The following is an 18,568-nucleotide window of genomic DNA, read 5'->3' as shown; positions in this document are numbered from 1 at the left end:
AGAGGAGGGGAGGGGCGTGCCCGCCCGTCGTCATCCAGGGCGGAGCCCGAGGGTCGCGCGACCAACCAGGGCCGAGGTGAGCACCCCGATGGGCGTGTCCTGAACGCCGGCGGCTTAACCGCCGGAGGCGCTATAAAAAGGCGCGCACGGAAGTAAAAGGAGAGGTGGTTGGACAGTTGGTTGGTTGCACAGAGTTGGTTGCGCAGAGAGTTGGTTGCACCGTTGGTCAGAGTTGGTTGCACAGAGTTGGTTGCGGTGAGGAGTCGGTGGTCAGAGTGAGGGACCAAGAAAGAGTGGAGGGTTTGGACCAGACGAGTGGGACAAGGCCTGGCAAGGCAAGTGGAGGCGGGAGCAGCAGCGACACCCGGCAGCCGCTTGGGGCCTGGGCGGCGGTTTGGAGCAGGGCCGAAAAGGAACGGCGGCTGCTAAACGCGCCGATCGTGCTGCATGACCCCCCTTGGACTTCCCTCTCCCTCCAGCCATCCACATCCTGCGATTCCTGCAATTCCCCGCGTGAGTCAGTGTCTTTTGTTTGTTCTGTCATGGGATAAGTTAAGCCTGTAGATAAGCTAGTATTTGCACTGTGTCACCTGCGTCTTATGTGTTGTAAATAAACTTGATTGCTCCTTTTTGCTTGTGTGTGTAAATAATAAACCCCATTACTCGTCTGTACGTCTTCTCGTTTTAATTCCTTTTCCTCTTGCATTGCGTCGTTTTTGTCTTTTCCCTCATTGAGCAGCTACGGTGCGATACGGCCAAAGTTCTGGGTGAATCGGGTGAGTTTTGTTAGGTCGCGGTCTTACACCACCGCTCGGTCTATAACATCTAACCGCGATCTGTAACAATTGGTGTCTGGGAGTGAGATTCGGGGCCCGAACCAAATTTTTAAAACGTCTAGAAAAAAATTTTGTCAAAATTACGAGCTGCCGAACTTTGTTTTTTTAAGCAAAACCCGAATTTTGAAATCGCGCCATGGCTGTTCAAGGCGACGGGATGCCGGTGGGAGAGATAGACGGGGTAGAATCGACCCAGGACTTAGGAAAAAAAATGGTGGAGGAGAGGAAAGAAGGTGTGGTTGAGGGAGTATCAGACGCACAAAATGGCGCCTCGCACATTGCTACGGCGGCCGCACCCGCTGCACAAGTGGGAGGGATGGCCCAAATGCAGGCCCTCATGGAGCAATTTATGGCACAAATGAGGGCCTCTATGGAAGAGTCAGTGTATAATTGGAAGAGGGATGCCATGTCAGACGAATCCGGGTGTGATCTAAAAAAATTGAGGGAGGAATCCAGGTGTGAAGTGGAAAAACGGATATCAGAGGCAAGGGAGGAGCAGAGGGACAGAGACCGCAAGTTGGGCGAAAGGGTCCCAGGGGTGCACGACGAGGTAAAGCGGGTCGAAAAGCGCTGGTTGAGCGAAGCGGAGAAAAGCACGGGTACAATGACGGGGGTAGAAATCGCGACACGGGGTTTGAAAAAGCCGGCGACCGATGAGGTAGAGGGAATTTTATTAAAGCCAACGGTCGTCGAGGTGAACAAAGAAATTATGGGTATAGTTGAAATTGGAGAGACCGGGGACTTAAAGTTAAAAGAGCAACAATCGGAGGAAGGAATGGAAATTGCTCAAAGTCTAAATGCACATCCTGATGCTGTACTCGCTAACCCGAATGGAAGTTTGCAGGTTCGCGTGGAGAAAAGGATCCCCCAGGTGAGTCGTGCTGTATATTGTGCGGGTAGATTTTGCAGGAGGATGTTTAGCGACAAAAGAATTTTCGCGCGCTTGGGATCGAGGAAGCACCCGGGCGTTGGTGAAGGGTCCCGTGTGAGTGGAAATGGCACGCGTGGGAGAAAAAAGTGTGCGTCGGCGAGTGGGTGTGTTATAAAGTGTGGGAGTGAAACCGAGTGCGAGCGAGAATGCACGTCGGTGTGTACGGGGTGTGACACAGGGAGTGAGAGCAATACGGAGTGCACGCCCATGGTGAGTGTTACGGAGGACGTAACGGAGGAGAGGTGTGGATCGAAGTGTGCGCAAGAGGTGTGGTGTGTAACAGAGAGAGCGTTGGTGGAATGTACGGACGGCGTTGGAACGCCAGGTTTTGTGAGGGTGAAAGGGGTAGCGTATGCTTGTAAGCATGCAAGTGAAGCGTCGATGGTAACCGGTTTAGTGGTTAGAGCGACGGATAGCCGATGCGAGCACTCGGTGCGAGGGGTGCTTGGTTGGGTGCGAGGCCCGGCGTCGATCGAAGCTGCGTCGTTTCTCTTCGAAGCGTCGTTGCCGATTCGGGCTTGGCCCCGCCCCGCACGGTCGAGTCCGGGCTTTGTCGGGCGAGGCGACCGGTCCGGTTCGAGGGCGAGTGGGAGGAAGCGGAACGGTGCCCCCTCGTGGGGACGGGGTTCCGACCGGGGGAGATGGAGCCATCGGGCCCGGGACCGCAAGGTGCCGCGCCGAGATGGTGCGTGGAATCTCGGTCCAACCAAACCACCTCCCTTGAACCGAAAGCCGGACGGATTCAACCTGCAGGCAACCAAACCACCCGAATTCATTGCTCGGCTTTGCGAAGCCGAGTTTAATGATGTCATGGCGCACCGAGAGGATGTAATAAGTAGACGGATGATGATGGTAGTGATTTGATACGAAATTAATAATAGTGGGTAGAATTGGCAGTAAATGGAAAATTTTTGAATTGGTTGGAATTTGGTGTGCCAAATTGATAGAGAGACCCCCGATGTGGTGGGATGGCAAATCCACCATCCCTCACGGGGGGGGCAAAGGAGCAATAGCTTAGGGGGTGTATGGCAGTGGAAAACTAGCCCGGGTGGGTTAGGATATGGTGTGTAGGGATCTAGCGAAGATTGACATTAGGTAACGTTAAGTTTAGTTAGTGACTGATACCTGTAGTGGGGACGCAGGTAGATTAGTATGGATGATAATGACGGGGGAGCGCAATAGTTTAAAGGGACGACTGGGAAGCGCAAGTTTCAGAAGGGAGTAGTTAGCTGAGATGATGCCGTGTTTGTAAGAATTGAACAGGTGTGATTGCACAGGTGTGCAACTGGACAGGTGTGTGGAGCAGTGTATGAGTAGTGAGTGTGTGGATCAGCGCGAATGCGCTTGGGGAGAGAAGGGTGCAGGTGGCACCAGGTGTGAGAGCACAGGTGTGCAGGTACAGGTGTGTGGAGAGAGTTGGAGTGAGTGGTACGGAGTGGTGTGCATGGTGCGAAGGTGTGGATGGGGGAAGAGTGGACCCCTTTCACGAGCACCCGGGGCGGGTAGTGTAAGTGTTAGGTAGAGGGTGCAGGTAAATTGTGGTTGGATATTGGCATTTGTGGTGCGGTTGCAGAATGGTGTTGTGAATGGGTGCATTAGTGTTGTGGAAATGGCTGGGCGTGTAGCCTGTTAGTGTGTGTAGTTGGTTGGGCACTCCACCACTGTGAGGATGTCGGCCAGGTGAGGCCGCAGGTGGGCTCTGGGAGCCGGTAGTTGTGAGTGGGTGCCTGAGGATCCCGGGTGTGGATCGGGTAGCCCAGTGCCAGAGAGGGCACCGAGTGGGGAGAGTGCCAGAGGGCCTTCCCCAGGTAGTTAGGTTAGGGTAAGGAGCAGGTAAGCTCGGAGGCAGCCGCAGTGGTGGAGGTGTGCAGGTGGGTAGACCCACTGGGATAGGTACACGCCACAGCCCAGAAATTGTGCGAGGGCACCGGGAGATGAATCGGGGGAGTGAGACCCCAAATTGAAAAGCACCACAGTTTGGCCAATGGGAATTGGTTTTTAGAACCCATAGTGTAAGAGGGCCAATGGTTTGGCCGGAGAAAGACCCCGGGTAGTGTAAAGTGTGTTAAAGTCATTTAGAAAATAGTTAGGATGAAGGATCTCCTCGCACCATCTGCATCCACTCACCTGAGGTGACAGGTACTCCACACCATGCCATGTTTTGATTATTTTTTATGATGCAAATGTTTGGATTGTGAGACGCATCATGACGTGGGTGTGACATTGTGCGTAATTCCATCTCTTCCTCCTTATGAGGATTGATGATGAATTGATGATGGCAAATTTTTGAAGTAGAGGGATTGTGGTGACGAATTTGGTATAGGGGAAATATGGGGAAGACGTGACAGTAGTGACGAATTGGTAATGTGTAGGTTTTGTACATATGGGGTAAGGGCAAGGGTGGGCTAGGTAACAGGGGGGTGACGTACGGTAGGGACGAGCTTTCTCACTTCGCCCTCCGTACGCATTTCGCCTTGCATTGCCTTATTGATGTGTACCCTTGTGACCTTACCCCTCGCTCATCTGTCTTGTCCCCCCTTTTTGTCTCCCACATGAGGACCTGAGCGCCGTTGGGCGCCGAGGGGAGCGTGCGTGGGTCGGCCATTGTGCGCCCGAAATTCCCAGAACCAGCTGTCTGCATCGATGCACCACATTATGGACCACATGCCTGTGGCCGAGCACCACTTATGGACCCCATGGGTTGGGGCATGGCCCCTCTGCTGGAACCGGCCAAGAGGGCCCGAAATCTTGCTGGCGGACCTTGGCCACAGGGCACCGATGCCCCACAGGTGAACCACACATAGTCGGCCCTGTGGGCCATAAATAAAATAAATAAGAAGGACACATTGGGCACACTTTATTGCAAATAGGCCGCCAGTAAGCAAAGCAAAAGAGAATGACAACATCTGGAAGACAAATAATAATAACCAGCAGAGGGAGCCGAAGAGCAAGAGACACCTGCAGGGTTAGGGGTTGTTTGGTTATTTTTATTCATGAACAGTGATGACTGTGCACCGATTGGTGCTTGAGGGTGCTTTGGTGCGTTTTTGGGTGCTTTAATGGTGCATTGATGCAGAGCAGACTGTCTCCCCCCCAGAAAGAACAATTACAGGTCCTGGGTTAGTTTTGTAAATAAAAATAGCGTCAGTGTAAATAATGCTTCCCACCGTCAGTGTATAGTTTGAAGACCATTCCGCAATTCGGTTAACTGTGGGCGTAAGTCTGTTAGGCAGGGTGCAATGGAGCAGCGGGACACATTTATTTATGTTTTAAAACTGTCGCACTCAGGGTCAGGTTAAAAGTAGAGGGAACTACACCTACGTGCCACACTAAGGTAAAAGTAATAGGCCCGGGACGTGCCTAAGGGGAGGAGGGTGCAGTGTTGTGGATATGAGAATGTTTTTTTTATTTTGTTGTTGTGGTAAAATGTTGTTGTAAAAGGTTGTTGTAAAATATCACCCCTCCTCCCTCCGTTTGTGGTTGTATAAAGGTCAAAGGGCGTTTCCGTAGTTAGTCCATAAAACATACATGCAGGACACGATATATCCTTTCTTTTGACAGTTATATCCTTATTATGTGTATTAGCGTAAGGCTGTGTCTTCCATTAATTGAAATACTCCATTGCACCAGTGAAAGAGAATAGATCCCCTTTCCTTCCCATCCCCAAAATCTCCATCCAATATTACATCCCCTCTCGTCATTGCCGAGCCTCGATTGCCAATATTACCTCCCCTCCAATAACCGCCATTGACCACGAGGCTCGAGTCAGGGAAGAAAGGCGTGTCTCCACCTCGTCAGAGGAGGGGAGGGGCGTGCCCGCCCGTCGTCATCCAGGGCGGAGCCCGAGGGTCGCGCGACCAACCAGGGCCGAGGTGAGCACCCCGATGGGCGTGTCCTGAACGCCGGCGGCTTAACCGCCGGAGGCGCTATAAAAAGGCGCGCACGGAAGTAAAAGGAGAGGTGGTTGGACAGTTGGTTGGTTGCACAGAGTTGGTTGCACCGTTGGTCAGGGTTGGTTGCACCGTTGGTCAGAGTTGGTTGCACAGAGTTGGTTGCGGTGAGGAGTCGGTGGTCAGAGTGAGGGACCAAGAAAGAGTGGAGGGTTTGGACCAGACGAGTGGGACAAGGCCTGGCAAGGCAAGTGGAGGCGGGAGCAGCAGCGACACCCGGCAGCCGCTTGGGGCCTGGGCGGCGGTTTGGAGCAGGGCCGAAAAGGAACGGCGGCTGCTAAACGCGCCGATCGTGCTGCATGACCCCCCTTGGACTTCCCTCTCCCTCCAGCCATCCACATCCTGCGATTCCTGCAATTCCCCGCGTGAGTCAGTGTCTTTTGTTTGTTCTGTCATGGGATAAGTTAAGCCTGTAGATAAGCTAGTATTTGCACTGTGTCACCTGCGTCTTATGTGTTGTAAATAAACTTGATTGCTCCTTTTTGCTTGTGTGTGTAAATAATAAACCCCATTACTCGTCTGTACGTCTTCTCGTTTTAATTCCTTTTCCTCTTGCATTGCGTCGTTTTTGTCTTTTCCCTCATTGAGCAGCTACGGTGCGATACGGCCAAAGTTCTGGGTGAATCGGGTGAGTTTTGTTAGGTCGCGGTCTTACACCACCGCTCGGTCTATAACATCTAACCGCGATCTGTAACAATATATATATATATATATATATATATATATATATATATATATATATATATATATATATATATATATATATATATATAATTAGCATGGAGAACAAATCCAATTCTCAACACACTGTGCACCATGAGATTAATTGGGGGCCATGAGATTAATAGGAGGTATGCAAGTGTGTGATTTTGCCAAATAGTGTGCACAAAACACAAAGAAGCCTTCTTCAGTGGTGTGCACACAGCCTACAAAACACTTGTGCAGTGTTGCAATCCACAGGGTGCAAGGCTGCTAATTATTTTGGACCCTGCAAGAATTAACGGGTTTTAAAAAGTGCTCCAGAGACCGCACCAACTACAAGAATTATGCAAATCAAATAAGAAACGAAATACCTGAAATGGTAATTGATCCAACGTGAATAAGAGAAGCTGATGTTTCAGGCCGTACCCTTCGGCAGAGCAAAGGAGCCTTTCCAAGCAAGAGCTTTTCCAGAGCATGAGAGCTTTTCCATTTTGCTCAAACGAAAGGTTTGACTTAAAACGTCTGCTTCTCTTTTATTCACGGCAGATCAATTACCATTTCAGGTATTTTGTTTCCTATTTGTTTTGACTTATCTTGTCGCCAATGCAGATCATCGATTTTGTGCTGAAATTAGCGATTACATTCCTTCTGCAAATCGCTGCTTATTACATGTTTGGCTTCCTTGCCTTCGGTACTTGTAAATGCAATTTCAGCGACAAACTCAAGTTGGCTTACAGAAGAGCACAAAAAAAAAAATACATGCCAAACTTCTTCCTTGCTCCTAAAATCTTCCAGATCAAGCACTCATACCCACTGTCGTAATTGGCAATCTCACCGACGATGGTAATGTGTCAGCAAATACACTGTTACAGCCCGGCTGACACAAGACTGCCGAACAAAAATTATGAGGAACAATGAAAGCCTCTGCAAACGGAAGGAAATTACTTCGTCTCCCATCACATGACAAGAACAGGCTGCCAGCATGGTAAAAACCTTCAATCAGTTGGTGCCATTAGAGAGTGAAAAAAAAAATTGCAACAGGATGCCAAGGTCTCAAAAGGCAGTATTCATTCTACCGTGCAACCAGTCACCAGCCGCACTGCTGACCCACATGGGTAAATGCCAGGAAACGAAAATCAAAGATCAACTAGAATCCGGGCACTCGGTAGAGCGCATACCTTCGCCGCAGCTACTGTTCTGTACTTGGCATGGGAGTGTATGCGATGTGAAACTTTATGTGAAATGCGATCGATTTTTAAAAATCAGAATTTGAGCAAATCTGTTTCATTCGTCTGTTAATATGCCTCCCCGATTGACAAATCTGCAATTTGAATTTCATTTGAGGTTGAAATGATTGCGGGAGATCGCGTTATAGTGATGACGTCTTGGATGGACATCCTCTTCTTCAGTCGCTCATAACTTTGAGTGAAATACGATTGAGTTAAAAATAGTCAGAATTTGAGCAAATCTGTTTCATTCGTTTGTTAATATGCCTCATCTATTGACAAATCTGCAATTATAATTTTTTTTTAGGTTGAAATGATCGCGGGAGATCGCGTTATAGTGATGACATCCTGGATGGACATCTTCTTCTTCAGTCGCTCATAACTTTGAGTGAAATACGATCGAGTTAAAAATAGTCAGAATTTGAGCAAATCTGTTTCCCAAAATCTAATCAAATGTGTCCCGTATAATAACCAATCATCCCACCAAATTTCATGCAATTCGGTTGAATACTTTTTGAGTTATGCGATTAACATACACACACACAGACATACAAATAAATACACAGCGATCAAAACATAACCTTCCGCTTTTGCGAAGGTAACAATACAGTTGGCATTATCTAATAGATGTTCAAAAAAGAACGGCTGTGCTCAAAAGTGCTTAAAGTGTTCCAGAGGGGTGACACGCCATTATGTGACCACAGTTGGATTATATATAAACACAATACCACAAGTATATCCATAACTCCATTGCACCTACTTAGTATGGGGCCAAAAGGAATGATGAAAATACACAGTAAAGTTCTGTGTTTGCCTCAAAATCTTGTGCCCCAAACCCATCCCTCTCTCTCTCTGTACCCACCTTACCCAGTCGAACCCAGCTGCTCCTGGACTCTGTGTCCTTCTCTCCTGACAAGGTGGAGAAGTTTGTCAACCCTCGACTCTGATTCTGCAACTGGACAATACGGCATCAGCCCACGGGTCCTAAAATCCTGCTCTGCTGCTTTTTCACACCCTCTCTCAATTCTCTTCACCCTCTCTTTTGCTCAAGGTCATCTGCCATCTGCTTGGAAATCAGCCAACATTACCGCTTTACACAAGAAATGTGCAAAAACAGATCCTTGCAACTACAGACCAATCAGCCTGCTCCCAATAATAAGCAAGGTCATGGAATCTATCATCACTTCTGACATCAAATCCTTCCTCTTCGCCAATGGCTTGATCATTGATCATCAATTTCGATTCAGACCAGGTCACTCTACTCTGGACATGCTGCTTCTGCTGTCTCAACAATGGATGGAGGTCCTCAATGCCAAACAGGAAATCAGACCTGTCCACCTCGACATACCTCGTGCCTTCGATACGATCTGGCACCTGGCCCTGCTCACCAAACTCTCCTCACATGGTATCCATGGAAACCTCAACACATGGCTTGCAGACTTCCTTTATGGTCGCAGTCAACGTATGGCCCTGAATGGAATTCTCTCTTCTCCCATTCCTGATCAGGCTGGAGTTCCTCAAGGCAGTGTCCTGGGCCCTGTGCTTTTTCTGGTCTTCATCAATGATCTCTCCGACTCTGTAAAATGCTATCTCTTTGCTGATGACCACTCTGACACTCCATATCCCAAACCTCAGATCGGCAGGCAGCAGCCTCTTCATTCTCTGCAGACCTGGACAAAATCACAAACTTGTCAAACAAGTGGACCATGTCTTTCAATCCTGACAAATCTCACACTCTCACTTTGTCTCTCCGAAAGGACCGTCTGGAAAACCCTCCCATCTACTTTCTCAACAAGAAGTTCTGTCACTCAAGCTTTTCGGTCTCACTATCAGTCATGATCTTTCCTGGGAAAACCACATTTCCAAGCTGACCTCCAAAGCCAGTCACTGACTGGGCATCCTCCGTCGTGCGAAGTCCTTTCTGGACACTTCTGAGCTCCTCACCACATACAAAGCTTTCATCCGCAACTCAATGGAATACTGCTCTCCCCTCTGGGCTGGTGCTCCTGCCTCGCACGTAGCTCGGCTTCACGCTGTTGAAACCAAAGCATTCAGAATCATTGGAATCTCCCGTGACGAAGCCGATACCGAGGGCCTTTCTCTCTCTCACCGCAGGCAGGTAGGTGGTCTTTGTCATCTACCGACTCCTCGCCGGCCTTGCTCCCCCTGCTCTATCTGTGCTCTGTCCCCAAAATATTCCTGCAAGACACACAAGCAACCCTCTTCTGGTGAAACTGCCAAAATCAAAACTCTCTGCTCACCTTCACTCTTTCATTCCTCTATTCTCCCACCTCTGGAACAAACTCCCCCACTCCCTTCAATCCCACTCTTCCCTCCAGGTCTTTAAAACAGCTGTTCACCACTATCTCTTATCTTCCCCCATCCAAAACCTTGATCTTTTCTACCCCCGTTAATTCTCCCCAGATCCACTTTTTGGAAATACCAACTTCTTTCCTGGAAGTCCTAGCAGTGTCCATGCGTTTTATACCTCCAACCCCCACACACCCTCCCTTCCCATGCCTCCTACCCCCCACAGATATCCCGATTCCCGATGTCACTGTCCTCTGCTGTTGTACTTGAGTGCTTCCCTCTCTCCCCCCATCTTATCTCCCACTCCCTTTATAGTATGTCCGGTTTTTTTTTTTTGTGATTAATGTTAGCTCTTACATGAGCCTCAATCTTGTATACCAAGAAAAAAAAAATGTCGACAAAATCAAAGCGAGATGCAAAAGTGCTACCCCTTGAAGTGCTACGAAAATAAGTTGTACAGGAAGAGCCCTAATGGAAAATATGGAAAGGCTGTCTAGTACCTTACCTGGATCGAACAACAGAACCAACAAAATGTTGGCTCTCTCTATCTCTCGCAACCCTAACCTTTTACATTTCTCATCGGGAAATTGTTTTCACACGAGATTTTGCTTTGCACGGTATTTTTCAGGAACACATCCACTGCGTTAAGCATGGAATTACCATATATCCACTTTCTAGCATCTTCTAATGTCAGCCTTCCAGGTAAATGGCTATATTCGACTTACTGGTGATGCCCTCCGTCATGATGTCTGTCATTTTGCAGCAGGAGGACAGCATGCGCATGCTCAACTGATCAACCACAAGAACCTGCAACCAAAACAGCAAAACCACAACACCTTATACAGCTGCTGATAGGCAAACATAAACGAAGCACAATTTTTCTCATTACCCTTTAAAGGATTTTACATTTGAACAAAAATCAATGTGAATGAACAACAAATGCAAGAGACACTTTATTACACAGGGGACACAAAAATCGGGATAGTTCAGTTAAACATCAACATTGAAGAGATGAAGGAACAAATTGCTAACTTTGTACACCAGGCTTTATGCTTGTTAAAAAATACAAGTGAATAACCCGTCCTTATGGATGGGATAATTCCCCCAGCACAACGGACAGGTCCATTGTCCCCAGCATTGGCGTATTATATGATGCCTCCGCCAACAAAGTCGCCGGAGGTATTATGTTTTTGGGTTGTCCGTCCGTCCGTACGAGCTAAACCTCATTCTTCTCAGCAACCATATGTCCGACTGAGAAGAAAATTTCAGGGTAGGAGTGACACCCATGCAGAATGTTTTTATGATAATTGTGACGTCATAGGTCACGTGCTATGGCAGCCATCTTGGATTAAAAGCAAATAATTTAAAAATTCTCAAAAACCACTGAATGGAAAAAATTTAAACTTGGCACATTGTATTCGAGCTTGTATTCAAAGTGAGGTGTGCGGGATCCCGATTTAGGAGCATTATTTATCATTGCGTTCATTGTTCTCAGGTTCCGTAAAATAAATCGTTTCTTTTTGTACATTTTACCTCCGCGTCGGATTGATTTGATTTTCAGGGTGAAGACATCGTCGGATCGTAGGACCGTCAGGTAAGACGCGGCATTCTCCCCCAAACCCCCCGGCTCGTGTATGATCCGCTATTGAATTGGAAACGCCTCATTAAGCTCGATTAACCATCCGTGGCGTACTCTCCGTGTTAACTGAGAGCCAGAGAATGCAGTGATGGCATCTACCCGGTGTGGGACTATGCGGAGGCATATTGGCGACAGTCGCAGTTATGACTAGTTATGTTATGTTCTATTTATGACTTGTAATACTTGTAATAGTTATGTTATGACTTGTAATATGTGATTGTGCCGTGTCAAACATATTGCTACGGTTTTGAGATGTGTACAGTGAGCTCAATAAAGGTTAAAGGTTGTCCCCCATAGATAGTCACACAAGCAATACGTAGCCTCATTTGTAGTATAGTTATGTCTTAGTATATGTGAGAGTAGGCCCCTTCGTGTTAATCCTGCGTTGTGTAAAGACAGGAGAATAGATCCTACTTCGGCAAACCATTCCACCTCTACAGGCACCCTCCATTTTGCTGCCCTTTGCTCGCTCACTAGTCGAGTTAACACAAGATAGGCCTAAAAGGGTGGGGCCGGCGTTGAGGTCGGGCGGAGTCGAGGCAGAGCGTCAGAGGCGATGACGGTAAGAATGAGCCACCAATTAGGGCTCACAGCGTGTGGCTGCAGCACTGCGTCACAGGGCGTGGTTGGAACATTCGATCGGGCTAAGAGGGTTGGCAATAAAACCGATTGTGCGAAGCCCCCACCTCAGTTATGAGAAGGGAGAGGCGCTTGAACAGTTTTTGAGGGGAGAGGCGCTTGAACAAGTTATCAGCCCGTAAGAGCGATTGAGCCACCAGGGACTCACGAGGAGGGTCGAGCAGTTGGCATTCGGAGAAAGACGCGCATGAGCCAATATACGCGCTCATATTAAAGTGACGCTCGGTTGAGCTCGAAGCCGAGCCGCTATAGTGCATTGGGTTACGCGAGTGATAGCGCGCTGGTTGTTAAACGCGCTGTGAAACCGCCAGCCGTGCTGAGAGACGCGTACGTTTCCTTCCTGCCTCATCATCTGCCTTTGTTCGAGGGACGCGCTCCGAGGATCCTTCCACCGCCTGCTGGCCATCATCGCGGGACGTGCTGTGACTGAGGAGAGCCGGACGGGGCCGTTCCTGGACGACCAAGCCGGCGCGTTTGGCCTGAAAATGACCATCATCCTGCCCATCTGCAATCCCCGTGTGAGTGTGTCAGACGGGCCCGTTGTCCTTGGGTATTAAGAATAAGACTGTATAAGGATTTCCCTGTGTCTCTTCATCCTGAACTGTAAATACGTGCAATAATCATGAAATCTATTTGTTCTTCCTTTTCTTCTGAATTTGATCGTTCCCGTGATTTCTCCATTGACTAAGCGTGGCACGAATAAGATCGCTTAAATCGGGGTCCATTAATTGTAACTGCGTGGATCACGTGTACGCAAACCGCTCGGCATATTCCAACCTCACGTGGTTCGTGCGAGGCTTGTTTCCTCGCTTCCAGGGCAGCGCGAGTACGTAGGTACGAGCGAGAATTTGGTCCCGAAACCCTATTTTGCGCTGTCCGGAAGGGACGTAATCGGTCTCGGGTCGCGCCAGGTCAGTAAAGACAAGCGGATTAATCCCCCCTTGATAAGGGGAGAAGGCCGGCGACAGATCCGCAACAATATTTAAATAAAACGAATTAGAGTCCAACCACACCCCATCCCTCACCCTTAGGTTGAACTGCCGAATACATTCCCTGCACTTCCACCCCTCACCCTCATAAACCACAAGTTTACAATTCACTCAGGCCAATGGTTATCGGGTGCATAAAATACAAACACACCGACACTTCTCAAATGATAATACGATATCTGAACAAAAGAACAGCACATCTGGGAAAAAAAAAAAATTGTATACTCTATGGGATTATTTATCAGCCTGGATTATTAGCCTGGTGTTGGCTTAGCGGTTAGGGTGCTGGCTTGGGATCCTAGGATCCTGGGTTTGAATCCCGGTCGATCGCTGAATTAACACCAGGGGGGTTGACTCAGCCTGTCATCCTTCCGAGGTCGGCAAATTGAGTACCAGCTTGCTGGGATGAATGATCCTGGTGTGTACCCCGATTTAGAATAGGTACACCGTATCCCTGCGCATCGTAAGAGGCGACTCAGGGTTGGCGTCAGGAAGGGCATCCGGCCATAAAAACATTGCCTCAAACAGGGAACCATGATTGTCATGGGGCCCGCAAGGCTAACCCCCACTCTAGCGGGAAAAAAGGCCTTAAAAACGATCATTCATTCATTCATTTCACTCTATGGGATTATTCAAAGTGGACATTCAAGAACTTGTACAATACTCACTTGCCAAAAGCTACTAATATGTGGAAGTGGAAATGAGTCGACAACAGTTCCATCCATCATTACCCCCCCCCCCCCCTCCCCCTTAGTTTTGGTCAATTTCAGTTTAAGGGACTGTTGAAATTCAATGATTTGTGATTACTTCACCATTTATGCAAGGAGCTATCTACATATTACTGAAGAAAAGAAAAGTAAAAGTTGAAAAAGAAGGAACTGAAAAAGGGGGAGGAGGAGGAGGAAAAAGGGGGAGAAAAAGAGAAGACTAAAAGGAATTAACGCAAGCGATATGGTGTGCGCAAATGAAAAATATATATATATTTAATACATAATAAAACACCAAATAAAAAATAAGAAAAACAAATACTTAATACATAATAAAACATCAGAGGAGGAAGAGGAGAGAGCAAGAAGGCAAAGGAAAATGTGACAGCAAAAGTGTGCATGATGAACACATATACAAGCCTGCATGAGGGAACCGGACGTTTGCTTGAACATGGCAAAAGACAAAATCAGTTCCGAATTAACCACAATTTCCTCTCATATTGTGAGGGAAATGTACTAGGCATTGACAACCAAAAGCAAAGGGATGACAAAAATGTGCGAACAGTCAGCAGGCTTCAACATTATTCAAGGGAAATCAAAAGAATAAATCTCAAATGAGAGTAGGTAATGAACTTTAATAGTTGTGGTGGCATGGATGGCAGCCAAACACAACCACCAACTTTGTGCTGGGTCTATAATAGACCAATATGACCAAATGAAAGTGTTTCTTCACACATCTACATCAAGAGGTTGCCGCAGGTCTGCAAATTGGCGGGGATATTCCCACACAGTTAATAAAACCAAGTTTCTACAATTTAACTCTCCAGAGACCCCAAATTAACCTGATAGTTCTCTTGACAAAATGACAGAAGCCATGAGGCACACTTTTCCTTATGAAATTACTTATCATACAAGGACACAAGATGCCGAATAACAAAAAATTCATGTCTCCTCCACTCAGGACCCAGGCACTCTTTAAAGGATATGCCAGTGTCAGGAGTATCTACCTACAACAATAGCAGAACACATGACAACCGGCAGAAGATGGCCAAAGTTGGGAGATGACTCGGTGGACCGAAAGGAAGGTGGCGGGAAAAGCACACATGGTCGGCCGGACCGGTCTGCACTCAAAACAATTAGTCGGCTTGAAGACGAGTCTGAATTTCAACCTCCTGACAATCGATAAGCAATCGGATCATGACATATTTGAGGAACCATATCGGGCGAGCCATTTCTGAGATGGAATGGCTCAACATTATTTTTGTTCAAACCCGAATAATGCATAGAATGATGTAGAAATGCAAGGGTCTAACAGGAGAGTGGGGGGGGGGGGGGGGAGGGGGGAGGGGTCCCATTATATTGAAATTTGTACACTGCCAGTCCATGTAACATGTTTATTATGGTACTACTTTTAACATTAACATGTTTATTTTAACCCTGGTGTTGGGCTAGCGGCTAGGGTGCCAGCTTAGGATTCCTAGGATCCTGGGTTCGAATCCCGGTCGATCGCTGAATTAACGCCAGGGGGGTTGACTCAGCCTGTCATCCTTCCGAGGTCGGCTAATTTGAGGACCAGTTCACTGGTAATTCCCCGTTTGTCGTTAAAGGCGGCAAAAAGGGTTGGCGTCAGGAAGGGCATCCGGCCGTAAAACATTGCTTCAAAAAGGGGACCGAAAAACAACAACAACCACGGTTCCCGAAAAAGGCCAACCCCCGCTTGCGGGGAAAAATGGCCTCTAAAGGTGTTTTTTACTAAGGGGAATAGCCCATAAAATATGATGGGGCCAGGAGCATCACAGCACAGTAGTTGAATAATACAACTCACAGGCTTGTAGATTCACTTTTGTTTCATAAAGAAAGGTACAATTATTTTATAAATATATTTATTTTCAGTGATAATGGAATTTTAAATGGCAAATAAAACATTTCTATATTTGCAAGTCATGCTTCGTCAGATTCCATCAGTTGCCATATAAATGATGTTTATGAGAAAAAAAACAATCAGAATTTCCTTCAGGTAAATGATGTTGATAGTTGAAAAGCGAGCAGAGCCGAACCATGCCATGCCAGACCTATCCGAGCCGTGACAAACTCTTCAGTGCCGTGAGGCATGACACAACCTGACAGACTGGACAAGCGGTGCCGTGACGAACTGTTCCGTGCCGCGAGCTGCGATGGACCTTCCGAGCCGTGCCAGACCGTTCAAAGCGATGAGCTGTGATGGACAGTCCAAGCTGTGCCATGTAAAGCCGAGCCATGCCGGGACATGGCAGACAGTTCTGAGCCGTTACGGACTGCTCCGAGCCATGTCATGATGCGATGTGTGTAGTCTGCCGGATTGTGCCAAGCCATGTCATGTCATGTCATGCCGTGCAATACCGTTCTGAGCTGAACCATGATGAACTGTTCCATGCCGTGAGCTTTGACGTTCCATCTTAGCCATGTCATTACGAACAGTTCTGAGCCATGCCGTTACGGACCGTTCTGAGCTGTGCCGTGATGATTGCCGGATCTTGCCGTGCCGCTCCGAGCAGTCTCATGATGTTCCGTGGAATGCAACTCGCAGGCTGCAACTATCGGGGACGCCTCGTCACGGTGGTTGTACCCAACAACCCAAGTCGTAGGCCAACTCTTCCCCATTCTTCCTTGCGGCCCGGATTCGTCAGGGCAGCGCGGTCATGGTTAGAGTGCTCATCGGACCCCATGGACCAGCCCTTTGTCTCAAACTCTGTTGTGGCCCTGACTTCGTGAAGGTGGGGGTACACTACCCTGGATGTGGGGGACACGGTGGACTTTTGTGAATGTGTGGTCTCTTACTCCATGACAGAAAAATAAATACAAGGCCTTGTATGTATGTACGTATATGGATGTATGTGTGTATTTTTTATTTTTTTTTACTTTTTTTTTTTTTACTTGTATACCATGAACCAGCCTCAATGATCGGTGCAAGATATACATGGTATAAATTTTGCACCGATCAGCGAGGCTGGTCCATGGTCAGTAAAAATTAATCCAACAGTGGAGTTGGCCTTGGATTCCATATACTTAGGCAGTTAAGACCGAAAAATAGGGCGTATCGTTCATTTGTTCAGGAAAGCACCAAATTTGGCACAGATGTAGTATGGACCTATACGATTGTTTTCCTGAGGGGCACCCAAAAATTCAGAACCCCTGGTGGCCGCCATATTGAATTTCAACATGACCGCCCTCTGTGACCTATTTCCCTCAATAACTTCTATACTATGAGCGATAACACCACAGTTCCAGTGTCTTACCCCCATGTTTTCATGGTCTCTGAATCCAATGGGATCAATTGCATAAAGATTGGCATCCATCATCTTTAATTACAAGATGGCCACCATGGTGTTTCCATTTTCCTTGAATCTCTTAGTATTTTAGGTAAAATTTCAATTCCAAGTGATACACATTGTTTTATTGGTCTCTGATAACAATGGAATGGTATTAATTAATCAAAGTTACACACAGTTGAGGTTTTAACTTAAAATATTGTGGGCACTTGAAAGGTGGAGGCTCTCGCACAGACGCGTAGTACTACAAGCACTGTCCATCGCAGTCACACAGTGATGTGCAGGGCAGATTTGCCCTGGAGCATTTACAGTTGCCTTTACAGGCCGACTTACAATAGAAGCTTGTAAGCTCTGAACATGCCTCCTGTATCAGTGGTATTGTGGTCCAAATTGGTGTCCAAGAAGTCCCTGTTTTCATCCAGCCCCAATCAGCTGGTGATGGAAGTTCTGGGTATGGCACAAGTGCCTGACTCCATACGTGTCCAGCCTGAAAACATGCACGTTTTAGGTGTTGTTCGAAGGCGTCTGCTGTTGGGGGAATGTGATCAATTGTTCTTGCCTTCTTCGTGAACAAGTGTCGGCGCATGTCATTCACTGTCTTTATCTCGGTAGTCCGGTCATAGAGGATGGCAACATATCTTTCTATGCTCTGTAGTTCCAAAGTAATAGCGTTCACAGATGGCCTATAAGCGAGAGCATGAAAGGTCTGCGTGATGCTGGGGTATGCCTCCCAAGCCTTCCAGGCTGTCTTTTTCCAAATTTGGGCAAAAAATGACAGTGTCACAGCCAGTGAAGGCATGAAATAATGGCAAAGACTCGGACTTCCTGCGGCCAACGCCGGTGGCAATTTTATGGATGGCAAGGTAGCGGTAGCTTTTACCAGTGCCAATGGCAATCCAGAGTTCCTCCACACCGTGTGACTGGTAGGTAAAGTAGTGTGCTATTGCCAAGACCACAATACAAGACCAAGACCACTCGTAGTATAGAAGTTATTGAGGGAAATAGGTCACAGAGGGCGGTCATGTTGAAATTCAATACGGCGGCCACCAGGGGTTCTGAATTTTTGGGCGCCCCTCAGGAAAACAATTGTATAGACCCATACTACATCTGTGCCAAATTTGGTGCTTTCCTGAAAAAATGAACGATGCTTCCTCTTAACTGCTCTGCTAATAGGCATAGGGTTTGGAGAGCAAGACGGAATGCCAGATGATCGAAAGCTCGAGACATGTCAAAGGAGACGGCCCTGATCTCATGTCTGGCATTGCCAGCCTCCATCCATTGTTGAGTAGCAACAGCATCTCCAAAGTAGATCAACCTGGTCTGAATCCGAA

At 47.6% G+C, this 18,568-nt stretch overlaps 1 protein-coding gene across 1 annotated transcript in view; it reads right to left on the bottom strand.

Annotated features, from left to right (window-relative positions):
• Positions 1 to 18,568, bottom strand: part of LOC137432623 (syntaxin-binding protein 1) — a 116,888-nt gene that overhangs the window by 84,996 nt on the left and 13,324 nt on the right. The window contains exon 3 of the mRNA XM_078783430.1: positions 10,681 to 10,762. Coding sequence (XP_078639556.1) covers positions 10,681 to 10,762 — 82 coding nt within the window. The remainder of the gene's footprint in view (positions 1 to 10,680; positions 10,763 to 18,568) is intronic.

This window comes from Myxine glutinosa, chromosome 8 (assembly GCF_964187855.1).
Source record: "Myxine glutinosa chromosome 8, kmMyxGlut1.1, whole genome shotgun sequence".
Taxonomy (NCBI): Eukaryota; Metazoa; Chordata; class Myxini; order Myxiniformes; family Myxinidae; genus Myxine; species Myxine glutinosa.
Note: the sequence above shows the minus strand (reverse complement) of the source record. Positions and strands in the feature narration are given on the sequence as shown.